At 39.8% G+C, this 25,527-nt stretch overlaps 1 protein-coding gene across 1 annotated transcript in view; it reads left to right on the top strand.

Moving 5' to 3' along the window:
- Positions 1–25,527, top strand: part of LOC149262243 (double-stranded RNA-binding protein 5-like) — a 96,684-nt gene that overhangs the window by 38,622 nt on the left and 32,535 nt on the right. Inside the window, exon 2 of the mRNA XM_089383654.1 lies at positions 2,114–2,357. Coding sequence (XP_089239780.1) covers positions 2,114–2,357 — 244 coding nt within the window. The remainder of the gene's footprint in view (positions 1–2,113; positions 2,358–25,527) is intronic.

Genomic DNA, 25,527 nt, shown 5'->3' with positions numbered 1-25,527 from the left:
GAGTAATTAACCCCTTTTCCTAAGTTTAGACTTGGGAAATATTTAAAAATAGGCTAATAATCTAATTGATACACTTTTAGGTGGAATTTCCAGAAACGATTTTTGGGTTATGGAGAACCCCTGTGTTTTAGCCTCTCTACAAAGTTTCGAGACTAGAACACCTCCGATGCTACAAAAACTAACAGTATTCGTTCCCTGCCATGTGCGTATGATCAGGTAACAATATGTTTCAACAAAGAAGGTTTGTCTTTTCTTGGTTCTATTTGTAGTATTTTTAATGGTTTAATTTGCTAGTGATTTAAGATAATCACAAGGCTTAGTGAGATTTATTCATTGAGGGGCAACATTGTCATGTGGATGGAGATGTGAAAGGAACATGCCTTCATGTCCCCTTTCTTGGTGTGAAGCATTAGGCCTCTTTCCCAGGCAAATCCTTGAGGGGGTTCTCTTAGCAAAAGCTTGGTTTGTTTCATGCCATAGTTAATTCTTGGATTGGTTGCAATCCTATTGAGGAATCCTCTCTACTGGGGTTTTGGCCTTACAGTTTGCCTTGATTGGCTGAGAGATTACCTAGTCTCTCCCCTGATCCATTATTCTGGGTAACTAACAAAAGGAGGGTTGTTCTTTTTGATATCCTCTCCTCTTTTATCTTCTCTTGACTCCATAGCTCTTGTATATTGGCACTGATCTTCACGTCCTTCCATCACCATTCTTTCTTCTCTTCCAAACTCATCTTGTTTGCTGGGGTTACTTGTGATATCACCTTGTTCCTTATAATTGTACTATTCATCTTTCTAAATGGGTCAGTTTATCAATTGAAGTGGACTTGGAGACATAGCACACATGGGTAAACTCCATTATCAATTTGCTGGTATTGCTTGTGTTTTCAGTTCTTGTTTTTAAATATCAGTTTTTGAACGCTGATTTTTAATGAATTAAGCCCATTTTAAATGCAATAGCTGGAAATTGAGAAGCTGGTTTTAGGAATCTTAATTACCATGTTTTTAAAACAAAGCCTTTAACACTAATTTCAGATTGCTTGACACCAAGGCTACATGTCCAAATGGTAAGGATTTGACAATAGCATACGATGACATCTGTATGTTGGAACATGCTGAAATACTGTAATATTAAAGATGTAATCCTTATTATAAAAGGCTGGGTTAAATTATGGTTTATTAAGAGAAAACTCTTTTAAATGCATTTTCACTAGATATATCTTCATAGGGAACATTACATGCATTGATGGTTATTGATATTGGGTGAAGGACAATCAGTCTGTTAACTACTATCCAACCATGCCATCTCGACTCAGTCTGTTAACTACTATCCAACCATGCCATCTCGACTTTCTTCTTATATTCATAATGATTTCCTCAATAATCCACAGTTTGTTTCCATGAATTTGCCCAAAAACATTTCCTGCTAAAACAATAACAATGATCATGAAAGAAAAAACCCTACGCAACTAAGCCAGATCTTAACAATCCATTCCCATCCCTATGGATGTCAAAATCGTTACTACACATGACAGAAAATTTTGACAAGTTGATAAAGCTTTTTAGATGAGAAATTGAGATGAATTGTTACAACACATGACTAAAAATTTTGACGAGCTGATAAAATTTTTTAGATGAGAAATTGAGCTAGAAGAGGTAAAAGGCAATATATTTTGCTAATTTGTCAAGTATTAATAAAAATCTCTTATTTAGATTTTAGCCTAAATCATTAATTTTGGTGTGCCATTTTAATTTCTGCATGTGTCTAATCAGTGTATGGAATTTTGTTACATATATTTTTTAATTTTAAAATGTTAGTCTCTCAAACTTGATGCTGAATTTTATCACCAAAATTTTCACTGTTGAATTTTTGTTGAACTTCAAGGTCACCGAACTTGAATCAGGTGACTCAGGTTGGGATTGACTAATAATGACATTAGGCATAGATATATCTTAACAAACATAAGAAACATGCTACCTCTTTCATTGTTGCTACATGAAAATTTTACTAGCAATATAGTTTTAGACTTTACTCTCGATTCTAGAATGGTGGTGTAGAAAGAACTTTGGTCAGTGAGTTCAAATTTTGAATCTTATCCCTCTATTTTTCACAGGGTGTTAATGCATCATGTGGAGAACATGGCAGCCTTGAATCCAAGGTTCTTTTGCTGGATGCAGCACAAAAAGCAAGAATTAGTTGTCCATTTTATATCACGTCAGGTGCTGGACCAAGCCATTCTCGCACATTCACTTCTATTGTCCAAGTAGCTGGTATGAAATTTATAGGGGAGTCTCTCAGAACAAAAAAACAAGCAGAGAAGAGTGCAGCATCTGCAGCATGGAATGCTTTGAAAAAAGGTTTGTAGTTACTTAATCTTGCTCTTTTTGCTCATCCAGGGGGGGTATAATTAACTATGAAGGAAGTCTCTGGATTATCTCGGTTATCTCATTTATTTTTTGTATTTCTCCTTGCGATTGTTTCATTTGAATATTGTATTTTTACATTTATATTGTTTGATTAAGTGGATATGTTTGCTTAATTTGGTTTTTGGATTTCTTTTTCCTTATATAGCTAGACTAAATGCTTGTGACTTCACACTCTACCTTGTGGATGTAGTTTTTGTTTGTGCGAATATCCGAATGGGTGGATCAAATATATCTAGTTGTGATGTTTCTTTCCGATGCAAAGAAAGATATTATCTAAATGTGACCAAATTAGGTCACTAGGACTCAAAATTACATCAATTAAAAGTGGATATGTGGAAGTGCCTAGGACATATCTTGAAAAGGAAAGTTAAAATACTAGAGTCTAGACTAGTAAATGGACAAATACAAAATAACAGTGTGTGGCGAATAATGCATGATGTATGGGTGGTGAATTTTTCCTAAACGACTGCTCATTCAAATTAGCTTTTAGCTACTTTCAAGACATGTTACCACTCTATTTGTCGCTATAGAGATGCGAGGTCTTCACTAGTGAGAAATTTTTGAAACTTAAAAAGTTCACCACTGTGAGCTAGGCTTCACTTTCCACACTGCAGGGTGAATATGGATCACCTCTAAGGGGGGTTTCCTTGTTAAAGGATTAATAACCAGATTAACTGCAACAATTTTAAAATTTTCATATGGTATTAGAGCAGATATGAGGGCAAAAGAGGCTCAGTGTAGGCACAGGAAGAGAAAATTGAGGGTTTATAAAACCCAGTTCGACTGCTTCAGATTTATTTGTATTTTGCTATATTTTCCAAAGGTTTTTCAGAAATGTCTTTAGCAGGCTTGAGAGATCAGGACAGATTGTATGGTGCCTCTAATTTTGGTGTCTGGAAAGCCAAAATTTCTTTGTTACTGGAATAGAATGGTATTAAGGAATATGCGACTAGTGTTGTAGCAATATCTACAGATCCAACACAACTTCTTGCATATAAGGAGGATGCCAAAGTGAGGAGGATAATGCTTGACGGTGTTAAGGGTCATATGGTTTCGCATATCGCAGAATTGGATACATTGAAGAAGATGTGGGATGCCCTCCTAAATTTGTACCACAATGCTACCACTAACAAGAAGCTGATTCTCGAAGAGAAGTTGAGAAACACCTGGATGAATAAGGGTGTAGATGTTGTTAGCTACCTCACTAGGCTCAGACTTGTCAAGGACGAGTTAGTAGCTAAGTCACCTGACACGGGGATTCGGGACACGTAGGATTCGAGATTTGTGGTGTCGGATTCGGACACGCTGACCCCCCGGAATAGGACACGTTATATATTATTTTATTAAATATATATATATATATATATATATATATATATATAGATATTATCATATTTCTTACACAAATTTTAATTAATGATACAAATTTATTGATTTCAAACATAGATCTTCATCTATAGCTATTAGCATGCATAGTACATACAAAATTCAAATACATGTCAATCTATTATCTATTTCTTATGCTTGGCCCTCTTGCCACCACGAGAAATGTCTAATTTTTTAGTCTTGTTGGAAAATCAGGATCTTTGTCATTAATATCACCCTCTAAGCATTAATATCCAGAGGTATCTTTGTCAATACCTCTGTATCTGTATAGGGATATTTGTCATTAATATCACCCTTTAAGCATTAACATAAGATAGAACAAGCATAACCTGTCAAATCAATATTTTGTTTGAGTGATGCGTACATTTTTAGGAGGGTCATGATACAGGAGTTCGACAACCAATGTCACTAACATCAAGGTACATAGAGGGATTGGTGCTCTTGATTAAATACGAGTTCCATACCCTAATACATGACAAAATTCAATGGAAACATTGCAATCCCCCAATCCTAAAATCCTGAAAAACTGATAAGTCTGTTGGATTTTGAATGAAATCTAAAATTCTACTTTCTCCATATGAAATCCAATGAGGCCGGAACCACTCTCAAACATCCTGAGTCATTTCATGGTAATGTTAAAAATTCAAGTAAAAGGATGAAAATAAAGATTAAGGAGAATGTCACTTTTACTTTAAGAATTTAACATTACCATGAACAGGACACGTTTCCCAAAATCACGACACGCTTTTGAAAATTGTGACACGACCTCGGATTCGACGTGTCGGAAAAGGACACGACGTGTCATATGATTTGGACATGAATCCGGACCGAATCGTGTCGGATTCGGGATTCATAGGGGGTTTAGGACGAATCCGGTGACTTACGTTAGTAGTTGTTGGAGATTAACTGAATGATGATGAGCTAGTGTGAATAGCCCTAAATGGGTTTACTAAGTAGTGGGATGTCTTCATTCAAGTCATCAATGGACGAGACTAGTGTTGCATGATCCTTCCCCCCCCCCCATGGTTCCAAGGGCGGAACTGCGTTCCGTATGGATCTGTGGGGGATCCTCTAGCAGAACTGCGTATCCGAAAATCGGATCTGCGGTTCAGCTAGATTGGACCGGTTCCTAGAAATCCGAAACCGCAAGGTCCCAATCTGTGGTTTTAGATTTCTGAACCGCAATTCTGGACAGGGATCCTCCTCTAATCCGCGACGGATTAGGGACACATCCAGGCGGATCCAAGAGCCGACAGGTGGTTTTGCGAAAGCCGAACTTTTTTTAATATTTTTTAATCTTTTTGTGGAGTTAACTTTGTTGGGGGTGGGTTTAAGGTGAGTTAGGGAAAAAATAGATGGGGATAAAAGTCATTTTCCCCTCTCTTTTCCTCGCTCTTGCATCTTTGGAGAGCTTGGAGAAGAGAGGTTTGAGGAGAGCTTGGACGAGTGAAGGAGGAGCTACGATGAGTGAATGAGGAGGCACAAGCGCTAAAGAGGTAAGTATAAACCCCAAAATCCCTCATTTTTCTGTCATTGTTGTTTATATTTTTTGTCCTTCCTCTCCTACTCTTTCCCATTTTTTCTTCTTGCTCATTTCATTGCAGGTTGTCCATTTATATTCATATTCAAAATTGGTGTTCTTTTGGTTTATAGGTATCATTCCATTTTTGGTTTTCATGATTGTAAAGGGGAGTAGGGATGGAGGGAAGAAGAACAAGAGGATAGTGGTCCCCATATGAGTGACCCAATGTATGATGAGGAGGAAGGGTTTGAAGAGGACACTAAAATGCAAGAGGGGAAAGCTGCATTGACACCCTTGTGGAATTATTTGACCAAACTTGAAGGGGGAAAAGGTGGTGGAAGCTACAAGTTTGTGTGCCCTTGTGGTTGTCATGGAGGAAAACCATATAGTGGTTCATATACTCATGTGAGGAAGCACCTTTGTGGGGTGATGGATAGTGATGAGAAAAAGGGTGCTGCAGGGATAGAAATTTTCCCTAAGGTTTCAATGGAACAAAGAAGAAAATACATCCAAATAGAGGAGGCTGCACAATAGAAAAACAAGAAACAAGAAACTCATTCTGAATTAAGTGTAACTTCTAGATTTGATAGCTCATCTCCTCATGGGACTTCTGCAACCCTTGGAAGTAGAAGAATAATAGGGGATTTCTTGAATGTTGCTGGGAGGGATGATGTGGATGGAAAGATAATCTGGTTTCTTTGTGCTTGCGGTGTACCATTCAATATGCTTTGCTCTCCCTATTGGCATGATATGGTTAAGGGATTCAATGAAGCCCCAAAAGGATACAAGAGCCCCAACAATGGGAAAGCTAGAACTGTGTCATTAGAAAGAGAAAAAGCAAAGGTTTAAAGGCTTTGACACATTTTACAAATGAGTGAGTGGGTTGTAGGGTGTCCATTGTATCAGATTGATGGAAAAATGTTAAAAACCAACATTTGATAAATGTCCTTGTTGTTTTTGCTAGTGGTGCAATGTTTATTGCAAGTCATGACTCCTCCGCCATCAATGCAACTTCCCAAAACATTGCAGATCTCGTATTGAAATCATCAAAGATTTTGGTCCTAATAATCTGGTTCAAGTGATCACACTGATAATGTAGCAAATTGTAAGGCAGCAGGAAAACTTATTGAGCGCACTCATCCACATATGTTTTGGTTCGGGTGCTTGGTGCACACATTGAACCTTCTGATGCATGATATTGTGAAACATAAAGAATGTGGAAGGATTATTGAGCTTTACAAGAGAGGGAAGCAAATCAGTAAATTTATCATAGGGCATACAAGGTTAAACTACTTTCATGGCACTTACTCCAAGTTGCAATTGCTTAAACTTGCAAAAACAAGATATGCAAGCTATTACCTCACCTTTAGGTGGCTAGTGCAGGTGAAACGAGCTTTAACTAATATGGTGACCTCTGAATCATGGGATGACATTAACACTGATAGAGATGGTGCTAATGTAGCCAAGGACACTATTCTTGAAGTTACTTTTGGTCACAGATTAAATATGTTTTGCAATTCACCAAACCAATTTATTGCATGATTGAGTTTGCAGATTCAGATTAGCCAATAATTGGGGAGGTGTATGAACAGATGGATAACAAGCTGGGACAGATTAAAGACATTGTTGAGCCTAGAGATATCACATTGTACAATTATATTCGTGTAGAGGTGGAAAAACGTTGGGAAATTCTAAACATTCCATTGCATGCCTTAGCATATGTCCTGACACCTAAATACTATTATCCATTATGGCTTTCAACACCAACACCTGTCGGGGGGGGGGGAAGCAGGAGAAAACCATACCTAGATCCAGAGGTTCTATTTGGTTATATGAAAGCATTGGATATATTAGTCCTTGACGAGAAGTGTGCCATGCTACAGAAACATTTGAGCAACTATATGCTTAGCACTGGTCCGGTTGGGAGCATGCATGCAATTAGAGATTTAGAGAATTTATCTTTTCTTGAGTGTGGTGGAGCATGCCTGGAGTGTTGAAAAATGCAGCAAGAAAGTCACAATTTGATTTTTCCTTGGTCAAATTGAGAAAAATCGAATTTCCACATTAGCAGACAACTTGGAGGCAACTAACTTGTGTATTGTGAAAATTTCTGAGTCTACACATCAGAAATCCTACTGCAATCACTGGTTTTGTCATCTCCTACATGTTTTTACATTTACTGAGTTATTTAATTATTTAAACATTGATGAAAAACACTACTGCAGACTACACTAACATATAGATCATAAATTGAAATAGATATGAGACAAACACCCAAGGGACATTGTTGTTTTTGGACAAACGTCGCCGGAAAAACCCAATGTGGGAAAACTGATGCAGCAACTCTGGGGGTTTACTATTATTAAGTAGTAGTTCTGAATATAACTCTAGATGCCCTCTCGGCTATCCAGTTATAGAGATAAAATACACTGGAAGAAACCTAAGTGAGATTACCTCACTTCACTTGGCAAAATCCCTCCGATCCGGCAACTGAACTGACTATCCCCTGCTACAACTGTGCTGCCCCTTCGCAGTACCTGCGTGGGCTTGGGTGGAGCACTCTGAGACTTTGTCAGCTCTGTGCTGGCCTCACTGCCTACTGGAGCTCTGACGCCAGCCTTCTCAGTTGATCCTGCTACTCCCTGGCTGATTTCAGACTTTTGCAGGAGGTCACTGATCCTCTACGCTGGCACTGCGTCAAGCATTACGTGGGCCCTCCTGGCCCAACGTCAGTCCTCCTTGGTCTGCGCTGCCTCCTCTAGTGTATCTCTGCCTCTCTCTGCTGAGTATTCGGGGTTCCAGTGAAGATCCTCCACCCCAACTATCCCTGCCCCTCTACTGCAACTCGGTGTATTCCCTGGTTGATGTCTTTAGCGTCCTATGATCTGCAATGCTCTAATACCATGTGAAAATTTCTGAATCTACACATCAGAAATCCCACTGCAATCACTAGTTTTGTCATCTCCTACTTGTTTTTACATTCAACAAGTTATTTAGTCATCTCCTACTAGTTTTTACATTCAACAAGTTATTTAGTTATTTAAACACTGATGAAAAACACTGCTGTAGACTACATTGACGTACAAATCATAAACTGAAATAGATATGAGACAAACACACAAGAGACATCGTTGTATTCGGGGTTCCAGAGAAGATCCTCCACCCCAACTATCCATACCCCTCTGCTGCAACTCAGATCACCTGTTCGACTTTTTCAGCAAACCTCTCCCCAGAAAAATCAAACTGATTGATCAACTTGGTGTATCTCCAACTGACCCTCAAGCCTCCTCTTATACTTTTCCTGTTGATGAATCAACGACCGAGATTAAGTCCCTAATCAACGGCTAAGATTAAAACATACATGATCCTTGTCACTTAGAAGTTTCTCACCCATATTCTTATTAATACCCATTAATATTTTTATTTTCCTAAGTTTAGACTTAGGGACCCATTAAAAATATTAATTATTTTAATGACTCCTCATCCAGGTGGAATTTCTCCAAACGATTTCTGCGTCTTGGAGATCTCATGTGTTCTAGCCCCTCCACAAAATTTCGGAGGTAGAGCACATTCGATGCTACCCAAAATCAACATGTAACATGGCTCTTGTCACTCGGTTAGCTTAGTAAATTCGAGTTAGAGTACTTGGAGTTCAGTTAAGCATGTCCGATTGCTTTTTTGTAGTAATCAAGGTCAGTTAGTTCAATTTTTTTTCTTCAGTTTCAATCATGTCATCCTTCCTTTCATCAGAAAGTGATCTGCTAGTCCATATCTAACTTTTCTTCATACAACTACCTTTTCCAAATCATGTATCCTCTAGGATCTTCCATCCTTCCACATGAGTCCTTATTTGTAGATGACATCCACAATTCTCTTTTGGTAGTCCTATATTAGCCCATCAAAATGAACAATCAAAATACCTTTTGTGATGGCCCTTCATCATGACATTTGCTTGTTGCAATGTCAACATCCCGCACACACATTGATACATCTCCAATATATTCAATGTCAAGGGTCTTCTTTCTTTTCAAACTTTACCAACGTCTTCATATCTTTCCCATGGAGATATCATGGCCAATTCTTCTAGTTATCAGATGTTGATTTCCTTTTTCCATAGTTGCATCTTTCGTGATCTCTTCTTTCTTTCTTCACATATTGCTCTCCAGGAACTTTCATCCATAGTACTTTCATCTTTGTCAACCACCTCATATTCCATATGAGGACATATTATGTTGATTTCATCTAGTCAATATGTGAACCATGCCTTCATGTATCCTTCCAATAAAAGAGATCCCTTTTCTTTGATTATACTCATGAGGTAGAGTATTCACCCATGCTATTTGCAACTATATGATGACATGACTTAATTCATTAAACATATGCATACATACCTCTTTTCTTCTTTTGGTCATCTAGGCTTCCTTTAGTAGCTTCCTTTTCCTTGATTGGGAGTACCTCAACCATCTCGACATGCTGCATTCCTTTGTCATCATACCATCATTCTTCCAAACAATGAATCCCATCCAAGGTGGAATTCTCAGCGAGACATTTGCTTCTTCCAAGAGATGAACCTTCTAATGAAGATTCCAACAGAGGATCTTGATTATCCTCATCTTGCAAATGCTCCTTCCCAATGATGTATGATGAGTTCTATGCTAGATGACTCTCTTCTACCCATAAGTACTATTTATGCTTCAAATGAGGTTACCAAGAGTTACTTCCTTCTAATGATAATTGCCATAGACTTCTACTTCAACTATCTTTCAAACTTCTCATGATGATGTCATGAGCTCTTGCTTCAGTTGTATGCTCTTATGATGCCATCTAAAATGATGCATCCTATCATGTTCCTAATGTTTCCTACCATGATAGCTATACTTTACAAGGACTGAAAAGAACTTGGTGGAGAAGTTTATCTCAATCATAGTACAGATCTTTTACTTCCTTTGATTTCTTCTTTTCAGCTTCTTCCACTTCTTCAATGATATGGGCTTCTTCCCTTCTTCTTTTGTTGTTGTCCTTCTTGAGTTTGGGACAATCTATCTTATAGTGCCCATATTATTGATAGCCATAGCATCAGACCTTTGCCATATTCTTCTTTCTTTTCTGAGGACCAAATTTCCCAAACTTCCCTTTTCTCTTTGCTATGGAAACAAATGTTTGTGTTTGCTCATTTGATCCTACATCACTTTTTTCCTTCAGCCTTGTTTCTTCAATTTTGCATAGTGACCAAAGTTCATTGAATGGGGTTGCTTCCTTCTTTCCATAGATGTTTGATGTAAAGTTGCCCCATTCCTTTGGTAGTGCATTGAGCACTATGGTGGTCATTTCCTTATCAGACATTATTTCTCCCAACTCTTGTAGTTGGTCTTTAATTTCTAACACCCTCATAAAGTATGAGGCTCTTCCTTCTTCTTTTAATATCTTCATCTTGTAGAGTTCTTGTCTTATTGAGATCACTTCTCCTACAATGCTTAAAGAGAACAATTCTACAAGTTTGTCATATATTTCTTTTGATGTTTCCAACTTCGATACATAAGGAATGAGGGGATCTTTGATGGATTCTATGAGAATCCTTTGAGCCCTTACTTCCCCTTTCATGTACTTTGCAAAAGATTGATCTTCTTGCTTTGGAGGTTTAGTGATTGAGCCCTTAACATGTTCCACGAATTTATCTTCTATGAGGATCAAATTTGTCCTCTTCTTCCATCCAAGAAAGTTTGATGCCCTTAGCAACTTGCTTCTTTACTTCCAAAAAATACATTTTGATAGATTCAAATGTGGACATAAAGATAATTACTTGAGAAGATACTCCTTGATGACAATATCTTCAATTTGCTGCGGCCTTGATTTTTATGATGATATTGATAGAAGATGTCTTCCTTTAAAAGTGATCCTTCAAAGAGAGGGAGATCACTTTGATTCCTTGATGATGATGAAGATGCTCCAATTTGTAGTTCTTTATTTGAGTAGAGGTAGGGTCTTTTGAGGTTTCCTTATTCGAGGTGATGTTTGTGTGAGGTTCCCAAGAATGCTTCAAAGTGTAGAATCCTTCTAGGTTGTTGAGGTATCCTTTAGTGGCTTCTTTCAAGATGATGATGTAATCCTTGTCCTTTTGAGATGAGTGGTCCTTCTTGAGGATGCCCTTCCTTGAATTGTCACCTTAGCTTTGATTCCATTTTGAGAAATCTAGGGGCAACAAGTATATGCAATTTCTCTTTCTTTGATAACTGCTTGTGATGTATTTTTACTTTTCTTGATTTACTTCTTCTTTCCTTTATTATAATTAGTGTTCTCTATCATCAAACAACTACCAAAACATTAAGAACAATGAGACAATAGGACACAAGATGTAGGCGATCAACCAAGGCCAAAACCTCTCCAACTTGAGAGGAAAACCCACCAAAATTCTTTCTCTTCTTATAGACCTTCAACTGACAAATTCCAAGACCATTGACCCTAGACCAAGACCCTCCAAGATGAAGTCAAACCTTGCTTCTAGCAACTTCTGTAAATCTGACTTCCAACAACTTCTTCTGCAACTTCAATCTTCCCAGCAACATCTTCTGCAACTTCGACCTACCCAACAACTTCTTTAGCAACTTTGACCTACACAACAACTTTTTCTGCAACTTCAACGTCGTCAACAGTTTCTTCTGCAATGTCGACCTGCCCAACATCTTCTTCTACAACGTCGACCTGCCCAGCATCTTCTTCTGCAACTTCAACCTGTCCAACAACTTCTTCAATAGAAACCCTAACCCTTGCACGTGTGAGAAACAATGGTGTATTCTTGCTCCTCTCTTCTTCGCTTGGGTAGATTCTCTCTCCTAGAGAATTCGGCTTCCAAGATAGTTATTCTTGATGACCTAAATTCACTTCTGCAACTCGGCCTGACTGCAGTAGCATGAACCCTAATTCCTTCGTACATGTGGAGAGAAGTAGCCTAGAAACAATCCCAAGGCTCTACTTCTTCTTCTTCCTTCGTCCTCTCCTTTTCGCACTTTTTCTTTTCCTTGTGATCGAACTTGTGTGAGTGAAGAGTGTGTTCCAAATGAGGTCGAAGTCTTCTTTATATAGGCTTCTCAATGGGTCAAATTTCTCCTTTAGGCCAACTTGTCTCTTCATGTAGGCCGACTTGATCTTTGTGCCATGACGAGGTCTTGGAGGGTCTTTTGACTCAATAAATTTTCTTTTACAATATGTAACATGCCCAAATGGGTCTTTAATACATGACAATGACTCAATGACTTTATGACAAACCTAGAAGCACTCAATGGGTGCTTGTTAATTTTGGTTAACAATGGTACGTTCTATGCTTAGCACATTTACTTCAATGTCCTTTAGCAAGCCAATGACAATTTCCAATAGCAATCATATTAACCATAAATCACATTGATAGTAATTGTAGATAGAACATGAACAATAAAATGCAGAAGACAAGCCAAGACAAAAGAACACCAAATTTGGTGGATGCTAGGGAAAAACCCCAAGATGGGGAAAACCATTTGATCAATTCTTCTTATTCTTATATCAAATGTTCAACAAAGAGAGAGAGTACAGTAAAGTCAAAATTGACTTGCCAAATGATGATCAAAACAGCGTTGTCAAATCTGAATGTTTCTGTAGTAGTCAACAACCCTAACCAGAAAGTCAACGTTGGTCAATCAACAACAAACAATCCTCCTTGGAGCTTGGTAAAAGGCAGTCAAACTCGACCTTTAGAAGTAGTCAAAGTCAGCCCGAATAGTCATAAAAACAACGATCAAACTTGGTCAAAATTTGCACTTCAAGCCTATTGTCAGCCCAATCAACATGCCGATAAAATCTCGATTTGTGTGCCAAACAATGCGTCCTGCCCAAACAGAAAGATTCCCCCAAAAATTGCAGTCAAACTTGGTCAAATATCTCTTGGTCAACACTAGTTAAACCCTGTAACAACCTGCAATTTGGCCCTGTAATTCATCCTCTTTTCCAACCACACGTGTGAGAAGAATAGATGTCCAATGAGTTGTACGAAGCAATTGGATGAGGAGAGAGAAGGATGTGTGAGATGAGATGATGACAAATAAGGTTCGAGGTCTCTTATATTTATACAAGTTGTTGAGGTTGAAGAGACATGTCCATTGGGCTTCATGAGCCTACATGATGATGTGGTCGACCTTAACAATTTGCACATATGTGTGCTTGACGTCAAAAACATATTTTCCCTTGCCCAAATTTGATGATCTTTAGGTCGATTTTGGTCCTTTCGAAAAGAGGAATTGTAATATTCCTAATTAGGAAAAATAGTGATAAACAAAGCAAAAACTGACATGCATACAGAAAATTCAGAAATATAAGTAAACACACATGAAATCTCCCAAAACACATTCTAATTGAGCCATTTTATTATATATTTGGAGCAATAGTACAATGGGTCATGAAAAGAGTGCATCTGGGCTTGCCTCAATGGAAAGTTAGATAATCCCCAGGTTGGTAATTACAACGCCTAGATGAGAGAATGCGTTGCCCCAAATATGCCCTGCACTGCTTTAGAGAAACTACACTGTCTGCTGGAAAGAAATTGCTAAACGACCCACCTCTGGTGTTCAGAAAAATTTGCAAAATTAGCCTCGGGATCCTCTCAATAAACCCACCAAAACCCAGAAAGGATTTGGTCTAATTCTGACCTTCGAAAATTGACCCCCAAATACCACGTCCTCCTCAACTGGCTGGACAATACTTCCTGTCTGGAAATTCACTGAAGCAACCTTCCAATCACTCCAAAAATGTTGAACTTTACTCCCCGGATGACTTCCTCAAATTCCCAGGACAATCCAGCTCCCCAACTCCTTTCCTCAACCTCCCACATGTTGAAAAGTGTAACTAGGTTTGGTCTTGGTAATGACATGTCAATATGATTTTATGTAATGAGATGTAAATAAGAAAAATGAAATTATTTTATTGACTTGCTTCATGGGTTTCATGAGTAAGGATTTTGTTTAAGACTCCCATTTAGAGTCTTTAGGATTTATTTGTCATCTAGTCATAAAATGTAAGAGTCATGGTCATGTAATCAAGTTATGTTACACTTTGTAAAAGGTCATCTTGTCTATGTAAAAGTATCCTCCAGGAACTTGTCACCTAACCTCTTCTAGTCGACCTACAACGATGAAGGAATATGCTATAACAAGTCGGCCTAAAGACCCAGTGAAGATGTGTATAAATAGCTTAACTTGGCCTCATTTGTAGACACACAATTTGGACAAGCAATTCGATCTGATTTCGGCTAGAGAAGTGTGAAAACAAGGCAGAAGAAAGGTACAAAGAGAGGACTAGAAAGAAGTGCGAAGAAGAGGTAGAAGGAAGGTGCGAAGAAAGAGAAGTTTCTTCTGGGCATATGAAGAGGATTCTTCTGGGTATGTGAAGTAGAATTCTTCTGGGTATGCGAAGTAGAATTCTTCTAGGTATGCGAAGTAGAATTCTTCTGGGATCTGCGAAGTAGGGTTTCTTCTGGGATAGCAAAGGAAGGAATCTTCTGGGGTAGCAAAGGAAAGACTCTTTTGGGTAATCAAGGTAGAGACCGAGTTTCTCTATAGAAGACCTAGAGACTGAGATTCTCTAGGGAAGTTGTGAAGGTGCAGTGGAAAAGGATAGAGACTGAGTTTCTCTAGAAGGAGCTGAAGAGGTGCAGTTCTAGATCAAGAAGAAAGGCGAAGGAAGGAAGAGGCAGAGCATCAAGGTTGGTGACAAGGCTCTTGAGAGGATACTAGAGTCAAGGTCTGTGTCAAGGTCTTGGTACTTATCTATTGAAGATCTAGAAAAAGAATTTTGATCGGGTTTTCCTCTCAAGAATTGAGAGGTTTTGGCCCTGGCTGACGAAGCCTACATACTGTGTCACTTGTTTTTTATGCATGTTGGTAATTCTCTTGATGAAAGAACACATTAATAAGCTAACGAAGAAAAGACTATAAGATTAAGAAGTAAAAGTGCATCACAAGCAATTATCAAGAAGATAAAGTGTTAACTTTGAATGCCCTAGATTTCTCAACATGGTATCAGAGCTTAGGCACTGATGACAAGAAGGGGCAGTGAAAACAAGCTGACACACAAGAATCGATCTTCAAAGAAAGCATCAAAGTAAGTCGAAGGCTATCGATGAGATCAAGATCTGCATCAAAGAAACCCTAGATTGAAAAAGGCAGAAAAAAAGATCAAAACCCTAGAAGCACTTCAGATATCATCACATCATCAAAGGAGTGAGCTCTTCAATTCAAGAAGGATCCTTAATCAAGCTCTCTCTCATCAATCACTGTAGAAGAAGGCCCTCTATCAACATTGAGATTAAGGAGGAAGCAAGCAACAATCTTGCAAGTAAGTCTATGACTATATAGGGTAATATCAAAATGGCTTTTTGCAAGGAAAGCAATAAATTGGGTGGGGCTCTAAATTTCCTTGCATGGAAGAAAAGAAATGACCTAAATCTCATTGAGAATGAGGCCATGGATCACATTAAGGGATCAATAAACCAACCCCCAAAAGAAGATACTCAAGCTCATGCTAGATACAGGAAGGGGGAAGTGAGAGCCCAAAGGATTCTGATAGAATCTATAAAAGACTCTCTAATCCCATATGTATCAAAATTGGAGAATGTAAAAGCTATATATGACAAACTGGTAGAGTTGTTTTCTGTAAGTACCCTAGGAGAAGTAATCTCCTTAACACAAGAACTCTACAAACTAAAGATATCCAAGGAAGATGGAATAGCCCCATACTTCACGAGGATATCAAAAATTTGAGATGAACTACAAGAACTAGGAGAAGTTATGTTTGATCGAGAGATGACCACAGTGGTATTAAATGCACTACTGGAAGAATGGGGTAACTTCACTTCAAGTCTATATGGGAAGAAAGAGACTACTCCATTTCAAGATCTATGGTCACTCTGTAAGATTGAAGAAACCAAACTGAAGGCAAAGATTGATGTCGGACCAAGTGAGCAGAATCAAGCATATGCTACAATGACAAGAAGAAAAGGAAATTTGGAAAGTTTGGTCCTCCAAAGAAAAGGGAGAACATGGATAAGATAATATGGATCACTATTTCCATCCTGGGAAATATGATCAAGAAAAGAAAGGATCTCCTCCTCCGAAAGATTGCAGCAAAAGCACAAGTCACACTAGATGAAATCAACATAATATATATTCTCATATGAATCATGAGGAAGCTGACTACAATCAAGGAATAAAATGTGTGACAAAAGAAAGGAAGAGATTGGAATAATATGCAACGAAGGAAGAAGGCATTCAGCATCTGAAGTCCAAGAAGATTTGACTAGAAGATCTCCCGGAAATATGTGAAGAATCTGATGGAAGTTGGAAAAAGATAGAGACCCTTGACAATGGATATTTGTGGGAGATGTGTCAATCTGCATGTAGGACGCTGATACTTACAGAGAGATGTTATGGTGAAAGATCATCATGTGAAAATTCCTAATCCTTAAGGAACCTCTACTGTAGCAAAAACTGAATTTACTTCTCCTACTTGATTTTAATATGCATTATCAACTTATTTTCTGAATACTGAAGCAAATTACCTTTGCAGCCTACACTAATTTAAATTTGTTTTCATGAAACAAAAAATTGAGCAAAGAACAAGATACATAGGACACAATTATTTTCGGACAAAATAGTCCCCGGAAAAATCCAATGCGGGAAAACTGGTGCAACAACTCTGAGGGTTTTCTATTATTAGGCAATAGTTTTGAATACAATGCTAGATGCCCTCCTGACAATCTAGTGACAGAGAAAATATAATGGCAGAAAACCAAGTGAGTTTTACCTCACTTCACCCGGCAGATTTCGGCTGATCCGACAACAAAACTGGCTAGCCCCGACTATCTCTGCGCTGGCCCTGTGTAGGCCCTGCGTCAACCTTATAGGCTTTGCGTCAGCTCTGCGCTGTCTCTTCTACCTACTGTGTCAACATTCTTGGCTGTTTTGACAGTTCCCCGACAATTCCGGCTCTCTGTGTGAGGGCAACTTCTACTTCTGCGTTAGCTGTCCTGGCTCTGCGTCAGGCCTGCATGGGCCCAAATTGGCCCAACGCTAGTCCTCCTAACTGCTGTGCTGCCCCCACTAGCGTCTCTCTACCTCTCTGTCAGTACTCTCGAACTATCCTTGGCCCTTTGCTGTAGAATGATCACTCAGTTCGAAATCTTAGCTTCCTAGCCCCAGAAATCGAACTCCATATCAATTAGTTCCCTCTTTGTGTCTTTCTAAATGAACCCCAAGCTTCCTTATACTTTTCTTGCTGAGACTTCAATGGCCGAGATTAAGTTTCTAATCAATGGCTAAGATTAAAACTTGACTTGATCCGCCTTCTATATCATTCTCACCCATATTTTGATTAATACCCATTAATATTTTAATTTTCCTAAGTTTAGACTTAGGAACCCCATTAAAAATATTAATTATTTTAATAAAATACAATCTGAGTGGAATTTCACCAAACGGTTTTTGGGTTCTTTAGAACTCATGTGCCTTAGCCTCTCCACCAATTTTCATGGCTAGAGAACATCCGATGCTACCAAAAACTAACACTCCCTCTTAGCGAGGAAAGTGCTCTAGCAACAATGTCCAATTGCATGTTGCTCTGTTTCTGAAGCACCTCTTTTTTGCACTGTTGCTGCCACCAACACTGTGCTGCTGCTGCAACTGTACTGCTGCCCATGACACTGCCACTGCCTTTGCTGCATCTGTATTACAGCTCCCTCTGCATCTGCTGCTGACACTGCCATTGCTAGCTTTGCACTGCGTCATTTTCCAATTGCTGCTGCTTAGCAACAGAAAAGCATTCGAAATTTCTGAACTAACGGTGTTCAGCATAATACCATGTGAATGTTGGAATCTGACTACTACTAGTCTCTGACCCTCTGAATATATTGACTTCTGCACTGTGCCATCTGCACTGCTGCCAACCTTTCTCTGCATTGATCAGTGTTTGGTCTCAGGCTATTGCATCTATCACTCCAAACAATCCACTGCATCATCTGACACTAAGTCCATCTCGCTACTGTTGAATCTCGGGCTCCCGTAGCAAGAAATTGATCCAAGAGGTGGACTCCTCAAGGATCCTGCCCACATGTAGTCCTCCCGACTACAGCTCAATATCGCCCCATTTCCCTCCTAGAGATGCGTGGGCACTCATGGCAAACTCATCTTCGTCAATTTTTGTTGGAGTAGCCTTAGGATCATGTTTCTCATCCTTATCATTTTGCTTCAAAGGACATTGGGATGCAAAGTGGCCCATCTTGCCACATCTGAAACATTTCACCTTTGAAATGTCCTTCTTCCACTTCTGATTTTGCTGTTTCTTTGATGCTAGAGTTGTGTTCTCCTCCTCCTCCTTGGTCTTCGTGTCGCTCCCATTGCTGCCATTGAGGTTGACCTTAACTAGGTCCCTCCTTAATTCTTCTTGTTGAAGAGCTGCCCACATCTCCTCCCATGAAGGTAGTCCTTCCCTGCCCAATATACTTTGGACGAAGACTTGCCATTCATCTGAGACTCCATTCAGGGTTGTCCTTACCATCGCAGTAGATTGAGGAGTAGACCCCATTGCAACAAGATGGTCTCTGGTGTCTTGAAGACGTTGAAGATAGGAGTTAATCCCTTCTCCCTTCTGCATCAATGTTTGCTGCAACTTTTGTTCTAAGTACATATTTTGCTGTTCGGAAGAACCTTCATACAGTGAAGACAAAGCTTCACACATTTCTTGGGCTATATCTTTGCCCTGCAAATTTGAGACCACATGATCTCGAACTCCATCGAGTATGAACCTCTTCGCCTTCCCCTACTTGACCTTGTACTTCTTCTTCTGATCATTGTCTGCAGGAACAACCACAACACTCTTGATGTAGGCTTCGAGATCATATTCCTCCAGAACAACCAAGATTTTGGTCTTCCATATGACATAGTTGGAAGCTCCTTCCAACTTCTCCTGATATCTGAGCCCATGTGATGCCATCTCACCCAAATTGTCGAATTGACTTCTTCAGTCACTGCTCAACACTCATTTGTTGTGCGGTAACTGAAGAATTCAGACTTTTGGCGAGAAAAGTCCTCTAAGGAGAAAATTCCACTTCTATGTGTCTTTGCTCTTTTCCACAGATTTCTGCCCCGACGGAAACGGTGCCCTTCAAGCACTGCGCTGAGGCTCTGTGCCACTTCTGCTGCCTCTGCAAACTCACGACCTGAGAAATTGTACCTCTCTGTCGACTCTATCGGAGAGAGATCTCCTTGGAATCTCTGCTTCCCGACAAGGACTATGCAATCCCTTTAAGGGGATTCAAATTGCTACCACGTTCAGCTTTTGGCCTCTCTGCTCAGCGTTGGATCTGCGCTTCCTCACTTCAAAATCAATGCTCCGATACCATGTGAAAATTCCTAATCCTTAAGGAACCCCTACTACAACAAAAACTGAATTTACTTCTCCTACTTGATTTTAATATACATTATCAAGTTATTTTCTGAATACTGAAGCAAATTACTTCTGCAGCCTACACTACTTTAAATTTGATTTCATGAAACAATAAACTGAGCAAAGGACAAGATACATAGGACATAGTTATTTTCAGACAAAATAGTCCCCAGAAAAACCCAATGCGGGAAAACTGGTGCAACAACGCTGAGGGTTTTCTATTATTAAGAAGTGGTTCTGAATACAATGCTAGATGCCCTCTCGACAATCCAGTGTCAGAGAAAATATAGTGGTGGAAAATTGAGTGAGTTTTACCTCACTTCACCCGACAGATTCTGGTTGATTCGGCAACAAAACATCCTAACCTCGACTAGCTCTGCGCTGGCCCTACGTCAGCCTTACAAGCTCTGCCTCAGCTATGCGCTGTCTCTTCTACCTATTGCGTCAACCTTCCTCGCTGTTCCGGTAGTTCCCCAACAGTTCCAGCTCTCTGCGTGAGGGCAACTTCTACTTCTGCACTGGTTGTTCAAGCCCTGCGTTAGGCCTGCGTGGGCCTAAGTTGCATGAAACGCTGAAACGTTTCCGAGTTTCCGAAACGGGTACGTTTAGAAACGTCACCTCCAAAAAATGGAAACGCCGGCCAAAACATCAACCGAAATGTCATATATGTATATATAAAAATATGTATATAAATATATAAGTGAATAACACATTATCTTGCAAGAAAAAAGGGAATAAGAGCCATAGATGACAATTTAAAAGGAAAAACAAGTCTATATTAACTCTAATAGATCATTACATGATGGTCGAGTTTCAGTTGAGTTTCTGCCAAGTTTTGGAGTTTCGGGTACGGGTACGGCCCGAAACGCCGGGTTCTTTGAAGTTTCGTGCAACATAGGCGTGGGCCCAGATTGGCCCAACGTTAGTCCTCCTAGTTCCTCCTAGTTGCTGCATTGCCTCCACTAGCGTCTCTCTGCCTCTCTGTTAGTACTCCTGAACTATCCCTACCCCTTTGCGGCAGAATGATCACTCAGTTCGAAATCTCAGCTTCCTAGCCCTAGAAATCGAACTCCAGATCAATTCGTTCTCTGTGTGTGTCTTTTTAAATGAACGCCAGGCCTCCTTCTTATACTTTTCTCGTTGAGACTTCAACGACCGAGATTAAGTTTCTAATCAATGGCTAAGATTAAAACTTGACTTGATCTGCCTTCTAGATCATTCTCACCCATATTTTGATTAATACCCATTAATATTTTAATTTTCCTAAGTTTAGACTTAGGAACCCCATTAAGAATATTAATTATTTTAATAAAACACAATCCATGTGGAATTTCACCAAACGGTTTCTGGGTTCTTTAGAACTCATGTGCGTTAGCCTCTCCACCAATTTTCATGGCTTGAGCACATCTGATGCTACCAAAGACTAACACATCACAAAGGTAATTTTGAGTTGAAGTGTTCATTGATTATTTTTGAGCTACCATCTGGTTGGGCTTATGTAGGACTCTCGAAGGGAAGATCTGTATATGACTTCCAATTAGATCATAGAGAAGTAATGTCCTTCCGAAATATGGCATGAAAGCACAATGACATGAAGCAAAGCTAGATGGAAAATCTAATTGGTCACTTTCTGGTAAGTTGAGGACATGACTGACTCATGGATAAAAAGTGATGGATGATATGTGTCCTATATAGAAGTTCCCAAAGATGAAGACTCCTTGATGAAGAAGAAATTCATGACATCATAGGAAGGAGCTCTTCGAGCCGCTGGTTGTTTCAAGATCTCCACATGAGGAGCTGCGGTAGGTCCCTAGTTAAGAGGGAGCTTGAAAAGAAGTTTCTTACTTGGAAATTCCTAAGGATGAATCTTAGGTACATTCCTTTGTGATAAGGAATGAATACATTCCTTTATTGGAATATGTCCTCCTGGTTTGAAAAAGAGAGATGGACATGTTGTTCTAATCTTCACCTAGGAAGACAGAATGGAGGATTTTGTAATCATTTGGCATCTGATACTCTTTAGGGATGAGATAGGGCATCCCATGGAAGAGTAGTTGTGGAGAACCAATATTCTTTAAGGAATGGGGAGTCCAAGATAAGAATAGTTCTCATGGAGCATATCCTGAGTGAACCCGCGTGGGATATGTTCCTAGAGAGACAATGATGAGTGTGTCTATAAATCATTGGTCTCGCCAGCATTGGGCTCAATATCGTGTGGAGAGATGGAGTTGTTAGTCAAGGCTTTGCTATATAACTATGCTGGTTGATATGAGTCTATACAAATGAGTTACAAGTCTGAATTCTTCTTATGAGAGATTCTTTAGATTGAGAAAGTCCAAGTACCATTATGAATACCTCCCTAGTTAAGAGGGAGTGTTGAAAAGTGTAACTAGGTTCGGTCTTCATAATGACATGTAAATATGATTTTATGTCATGAGATGTAAATAAGAAAAATGAAATTATTTTATTGACTTGATTCATGGGTTTCATGAGCAAGGATTTTGTTTAAGACTCTCATTGAGAGTCTTTAGGATTTATTTGTCATCTGTCATAAAATGTAAGAGTCATTGTCATGTAATGATGCCATGTTACACTTTGTAAAAGGTCTTCTTGTCTATGTAAAAGTATCCTCTAAGAACTTGTCACCTAGCCTCTTCAAGTTGGCCTACAATAATGAAGGAATATGCTAGAACAAGTCGGCCTAATCCCCAGCTGTCAAGTCGCCTTAAAGACCCACTGAAGACGTGTATAAATAGCCTAACTCGGCCTCATTTGTAGACACACAATTCGAACAAGTAATTCGTTCTATTTTGGCTAGAGAAGTGCGAAAGCAAGGCAGAAGAAAGGTACAAAGCATGGACTAGAAAGAAGTGCGAAGACGAGGCAAAAGGAAGGTACGAAGAAAGAGAATTTTCTTCTAGGCATACGAAGAGGATTCTTCTGGGTATGCGAATTAGAATTCTTCTGGGTATGCGAAGTAGAATTCTTCCGGGGTCTGTGAAGTAGGGTTTTCTTCTAGGATAGCAAAGGAAGGAATCTTCTGGGGCAGCGAAGGAAAGACTCTTCTGGGTAATCAAGGTAGAGACCGAGTTTCTCTATAGAAGACGAGACCGAGATTCTCTAGGGAAATTGTGAAGGTGTAGTTGAAAAGGATAGAGATCGAGTTTCTCTAGGAGCTGAAAAGGAGTAGTTTTAGATCTAGAAGAAAGGCGAAGGAAGGAAGAGGCAGAGCATCAAGGTTGGTGACAAGGTTCTTGAGAGGATACTAGAGTCAAGGGTCCATGTCAAAGTCTTGGTACTTATCAATTAAAGATCTAGAAGAAGAATTTTGATCGGTTTTTCCTCTTGAGAGGTGAGAGGTTTTGGCCCTCGCTGAAGAAGCCTACATACTGTGTCACTTTTCTTTTATGCATATTGGTAATTGTCTTGATGAAAGAACACATTAATAAGCTAATGAAGAAAAGACTATAAGACTAAGAAGTAAAAGTGCATCACAAGCAATTATCAAGAAGAGAATTTTTTAACTTTGACCTAGATTTCTCAACACCACGTGTGCCCAGAATTTGGCTCTTGCGCAGGTCCTAGGTAAGAGAAATTTGGCCTTCCTCAATGCAGCAAGCTCTAGCCCCAAAAATCCTCACAAAGCTTGGTATTCCCCTAGAGCAACTATGCAAAATTTCTCTCAGTAAACACCTCCTAGAAAACAACTGAAATGAGTGGCACGTGATCCTCTATTGCATCTTCCTAGAGCCCGAATTGACTCAGTGAAATGGCTGCACGATGCACCCTGAACTCCACAAATCTCCCTCCAATGTAGCAACAATCTTACCTTCCTAGGGTGGCACTCTAAGTCCACCGAAAGAAGGGTGAGCTCTCCTCTTGGAAAGCTCTATGCTGAACAACAATGTGACCCAACTAAACAACTTGAGCGATAAGAGAATTGTTAGGTTGACTAAAGACCCCAATAGTTGCTAGGCCCCTTCTATTTATAATTTTGGTTTTCCTCCTCATGTGGGCCCCTCCATCAAGCACTTCAGCCTCCCACCTTAGCAATTTGATTTTTCCTCCAAAGGAGTGCGTATTTATTGAGGGTGTGGCCCCCACCTTCCACTAAAAAAATGATTTTGGCCTCCATCTCCTAAGTCTTACCAAAAAATATCGTGGGCCCCTATAATGGTAAAAAATGCCAAAATTGTAAAATTAAATTCAGGGAAATTATTCTAGGAAGGAACATTACAGTGCTCCCCTCCCAAATGTTGCTTGTCCCCAAGCAACTGCAGTGCTGGATGCTGAAGTATGTGCTCACCCTCCCAAGTGGCATCCTCATCCGACAAGTTCCTCTAGCGCACCAAATATTCCCTGATAGTCCTGCTCCTCAACTTCCTTTCTGTAGTCTCCAAAATGGCCTTCGGCTCTAACACAAGATGTCCCTCATCATCTAGGGGAGGGAATTTCATGGTTACTGTCACTTGTTGTCCCAACACCTTTTTGAGGCATGAGACATGAAAAACATTGTGGATCTTGCTTCTGGGTGGAAACTCCAGCTCATAGGCCACCTCTCCAACTCTTCTAATCAGCCGATATGGCCCATTAAAACGAGGCTGTAGCTTCTCGGCCCTCTTTTGCTTCAGCATGGACTATCTATATGGCTGTAGCCAATGTTTTAAAACTCTGACTCCCACTTCGACTCGGCCAAGGGTCATCTCCAATTCCGACTCCGACTCGGTATCAACTCGACCGACTCAATTTCAATGACTGGTCGTTGTAAAAAATACATTAAATAATTTTTTTATTATAAAAACACATAATTTTAAAGATTTTCATTCATGTTTCCAAACACATAACATTAGAATATAGATAGAAGACAACATATGATCAAAGTAGGCTCATGAATATATCCATTATATCAAAATGGCACCCAGTGCACTGTCCAATACATACATGATGATGATATAGATATCAAAACAAAAACACATAACCAAGGAGGCTAGAAATGGCCTCTACAACAAAAGTCTGTGACCAATACTACTGGCTACTGCTAGAGTTGCCAACATCATCTGGCTCAACCTCTGGATCAGAGTCAGACAGGGAAATCCATGAGTCAGACAGGGAAGCCCACGGAGTCCCCAAAAATGAAATTTCAAAAAAAAAATGATGCTGAAGTGACTTGACCAGCCGCTGTTACTGAGTCGACCGATTTGGCTTAGACTCGGCCGAGCCGGTCGGGTTGTTACCGAGCCGGATGAGTCGTTAGCCAACTCGGCTGACTTGGTAACAACCTGGCCGGCCGGTCCGGTTCAAAGGCCGAGTCGACCTGGTTGGGCTATGACTCAGACCAACTCGTCCGAATTGGAGTCGAAACGGCCGGTTTTTAAAACAGTGGCTGTAGCCGCAAGAAGACGAAGCCCCCCTCCTCAAACTGCCTCTTGATCCTGTCCTTGTCTACATACACCTTTTGCTGATTCTGGGTTGTCAGTAGGTTTTCCTTGAGAGCCTTGAGGATATCTTGGCTCTCTTGGATCCAATCTTTGGCCTTTGGGGCCCAACTATCTCCAAAAACAATGTTAGCAAAAGACAAAGCGTCATAACGATACAAGGCATGGAAAGGTGACATACTGATGGACATGTGATGGGTGGTGTTGTAGCAGTACTCTCCCAAATACAACCACTGGATCCTTGCTCTTTGCTGCACGGTCACATAGTTTCGTAGGTAGCCCTCCAACCATTTGTTGA

The sequence above is a fragment of the Pinus tabuliformis genome, chromosome 6, assembly GCF_031772625.1.
Source record: "Pinus tabuliformis cultivar Carrire ecotype Pingquan chromosome 6, CPIR1, whole genome shotgun sequence".
Classification (NCBI taxonomy): domain Eukaryota; kingdom Viridiplantae; phylum Streptophyta; class Pinopsida; order Pinales; family Pinaceae; genus Pinus; species Pinus tabuliformis.
Note: the sequence above shows the minus strand (reverse complement) of the source record. Positions and strands in the feature narration are given on the sequence as shown.